The sequence below is a fragment of the Corvus brachyrhynchos genome, unplaced genomic scaffold, assembly GCF_000691975.1.
Source record: "Corvus brachyrhynchos isolate BGI_N302 unplaced genomic scaffold, ASM69197v1 scaffold511, whole genome shotgun sequence".
In the NCBI taxonomy this organism is placed as follows: Eukaryota; Metazoa; Chordata; class Aves; order Passeriformes; family Corvidae; genus Corvus; species Corvus brachyrhynchos.
In genome coordinates this window covers 233,831-236,748 of record NW_008236214.1, presented here as the reverse complement: position 1 = coordinate 236,748, position 2,918 = coordinate 233,831, and the positions used below count along the sequence as shown (strand labels likewise).

At 55.4% G+C, this 2,918-nt stretch overlaps 1 protein-coding gene across 1 annotated transcript in view; it reads right to left on the bottom strand.

Annotated features, from left to right (window-relative positions):
- Positions 1-686, bottom strand: part of LOC103624068 (hemoglobin subunit rho) — a 2,014-nt gene extending 1,328 nt beyond the window's left edge. The window contains exon 1 of the mRNA XM_017744508.1: positions 635-686. Within this exon, the coding sequence (XP_017599997.1) occupies positions 635-686 (52 nt within the window). The remainder of the gene's footprint in view (positions 1-634) is intronic.
- Positions 687-2,918: the final 2,232 nt, after the last annotated feature.

Below are 2,918 nucleotides of genomic sequence, written 5' to 3'. Positions count from 1 at the left end.
CTGCAGCGGGCCCATTGGCTGGCACGGGCGGGGGTCCCCAGCGGGCGCTCAGGCTGTCTGTGCAGTGGTCACTCTGCAGTGAGGTGTGGAAAGCCCTGTGAGTCCCTTAACAGGCTGGCTCAGGACACAGGACCCTCTTATCTCCCTCTCCTTCACCCCTGGCTGTCTGTTCACCGCAGGCATGGACATTCCACCCATCCCTGCAGCAGGCACAGACCCCTCAGAGAGGTCCTTTAGAATCATGGAATTGCCTGGGTTGGAAAGGACTTTAAAGGTCCTCTTGTTCCACCCCCTGCCATGGACAGGGGATCTTCCACTAGACCAGGTTGCTCCAAGCCCTGTCCAGCCTGGCCTTGGACACTTGCAGGGATGGTGTCAGGGAAGCAGAGGTCGCCTCCTCAGCTCCAGGTTTCCAGGAATAGCTGTGTGGGATGAAAGGGTGGGCTGCAGCTGTGAACAGGCTCCTCTGCTCTTTCCATGTGTGTCCAGAGTGAGCCCCTCAGTGGCATCTCCCTGCTGAGAAAAGTCTTGCACAAGGCCAGCAGGACCCTGCCATGTCAGAGCCCGATCAGCAACATCCATTTCCACCAGGGTGAGGTCTGGCTAAAGGCTTATGTTGGACTCTGGCTGTCACCTGCACAGGTGTTTTCCTGGTTTCCAGGCCTCGAGTGAAGCTGTGCTCCCATGCTCAGAAAGGCAAAGCCAGGATGCTTGAGGTGTCAGGCATCCAGACAAAACCACGGACACTGGAATCGTTGCAGGCCAGGTTGGATGGGACTTGGAGCCACCTGGTCCAGTAGAAGGTGTCCCTGCCCTCAGCAGGGAGCTGGAACTGGGTGATCTTCATGGTCTCTTCCAACCCAAACCATTCCATGATTCTTTGCATCTGTGACTTTGGGTCTGTGTGTGGGCAGTTTAGGAAGTCTCATCCAGGCCTCTGAGATATTCCAATTACAGACTGATATTGGTCCATTGATCTGAGAAGGCTGGAGAGGGACTTTTTACATGGGCAGGCAGAAACAGGAGCCAGGGAATGGCTTCCCAGTGCCAGAGGGCAGGGCTGGATGGGAGATTGGGCAGGAATTGTTCCCTGGGAGGGTGGGCAGGCCCTGGCACAGGGTGCCCAGAGCAGCTGGGGCTGCCCCTGGATCCCTGGCAGTGTCCAAGGCCAGGCTGGACATTGGGGCTTGGAGCAGCCTGGGACAGTGGAAGGTGTCCCTGCCATGGCAGGGGTGGCACTGGATGGGCTTTAAGGTCCCTGCCAAGCCAACCCAGTCTGGGATCCTGTGATCTCACTGGAGACACAGTGGCACAAGCCCATCACTGTGATCACGTCTGTAGTCACATTTTAGCTCCTCAGCACAGGGTTTGATGAGACATTATTAATTTTTCCCATTTCTGGATGGTGGGAGAGGCCCAGGCCCTCTCAGCAGCCCCAGGCAGGCTCTGATAGCCCAGGGAGTAGGGCTGTGTGGAGCAGATAAAGGTATCGTCAGGTGCCCAGCACTGGCTGAGCTCCTCACCTACAGAGCAGGGACAGGACACACCCTGGCTTCTAAAGAGATCTGAAGACTCCAGAAGTTGTCCAAATTCATCAAACAGACCTACAAAGAGTGGAATGGAATACGTGCAGCCCTAAATTCCCAAGCAGACATTCCCACCACGTGAGGCCAGCAGCGCTGGCTGGCAGCTGCTCGCCCAGCTGGGGATGACAATAAATGGCCTTGGTGGCCTCTGCATTTATTACTTCTCTGCAGCCTGAATTCCCTGGCATTGAAATTAAAACCCAGGCTGCATCTGGGGCTGTTCTTAGCCTTGCCTCTGATAGAAGATTCATTTTCAGCTCTGCAAGGCTGAACTTTGAAAGGGAAAAGATAATGATGCTTTTCTGCTGCATCTGAACCAGCAGCAGGGAAAAGCTCAGGGAGGGGCAGCAGGAGGGTGAACCTGGGACAGGCAGGACAACATCAAACACAGAGGCTGGAGGAGAGTGTTAACTGCAGCATTAATATTATTTTTAAAATGTGGTTAATATATGTTGGGTTTCTGGAGCCTGTGGAAAACAGGCAGAGACGTGGCTTGTGGTGAGAAGCCTGCAGGCCTGGCCCCACGCTGTCACCCATCAGGGTCTGGTTTTACTGGTGTGGGAGCAGGGTGACTTTTTATGGGATGGTTAATGATGGCCATAAAGAGCTGAGGGGGGAAGGAGGAAGGCAGAGGAAACAGGAGGAAGGCAGAGGAAACAGGAGGAAGAGAGGCTGAAGTAATTTTCATTCATGCAGGCCCATTCCATGCTGCTCTCCTGTATTGATCCCTTTAATGGTTTATCCCCACAGCAGCTCTTTAACCTCTAAATCCCTTCAGATGGGCACAGTAGAAAAGGGATAACAGCAGGTGAATCAGCCACTTAATCGGATTAGGGTCTTGTAGCCTCTGCATGGGGAGAGTCTGTCATGGCAATGGCCTTTTGCAGCCACTCTGGGCTGTAAATTTCTGTATCAGCTCCAGCTAATCCTGCCCCACAGGGCCCCACTGGCCCATTTGGCTGTGGCCAGGCTGGGACTGGTGCCTTGGACTTGCCTGGAGGCCAGAGCTAATTTCCCACCACCCCACTGCTACTGCAGATACCCAGCAAGGGGTGGCTTCAGAATGGTGCCTGGGACAACAGGGATATCAGGAAGCCCTGGAAAAACTGGAGAGGGACTGGGGACAATGGCTGCAGAGGGCTAGGAGCCAGGGAATGGCTTCCCAGTGCCAGAGGGCAGGGCTGGATGGGAGATTGGGCAGGAATTGTTCCCTGGGAGGGTGGGCAGGCCCTGGCACAGGGTGCCCAGAGCAGCTGGGGCTGCCCCTGGATCCCTGGCAGTGTCCAAGGCCAGGCTGGACATTGGGGCTTGGAGCAGCCTGGGACAGTGGGA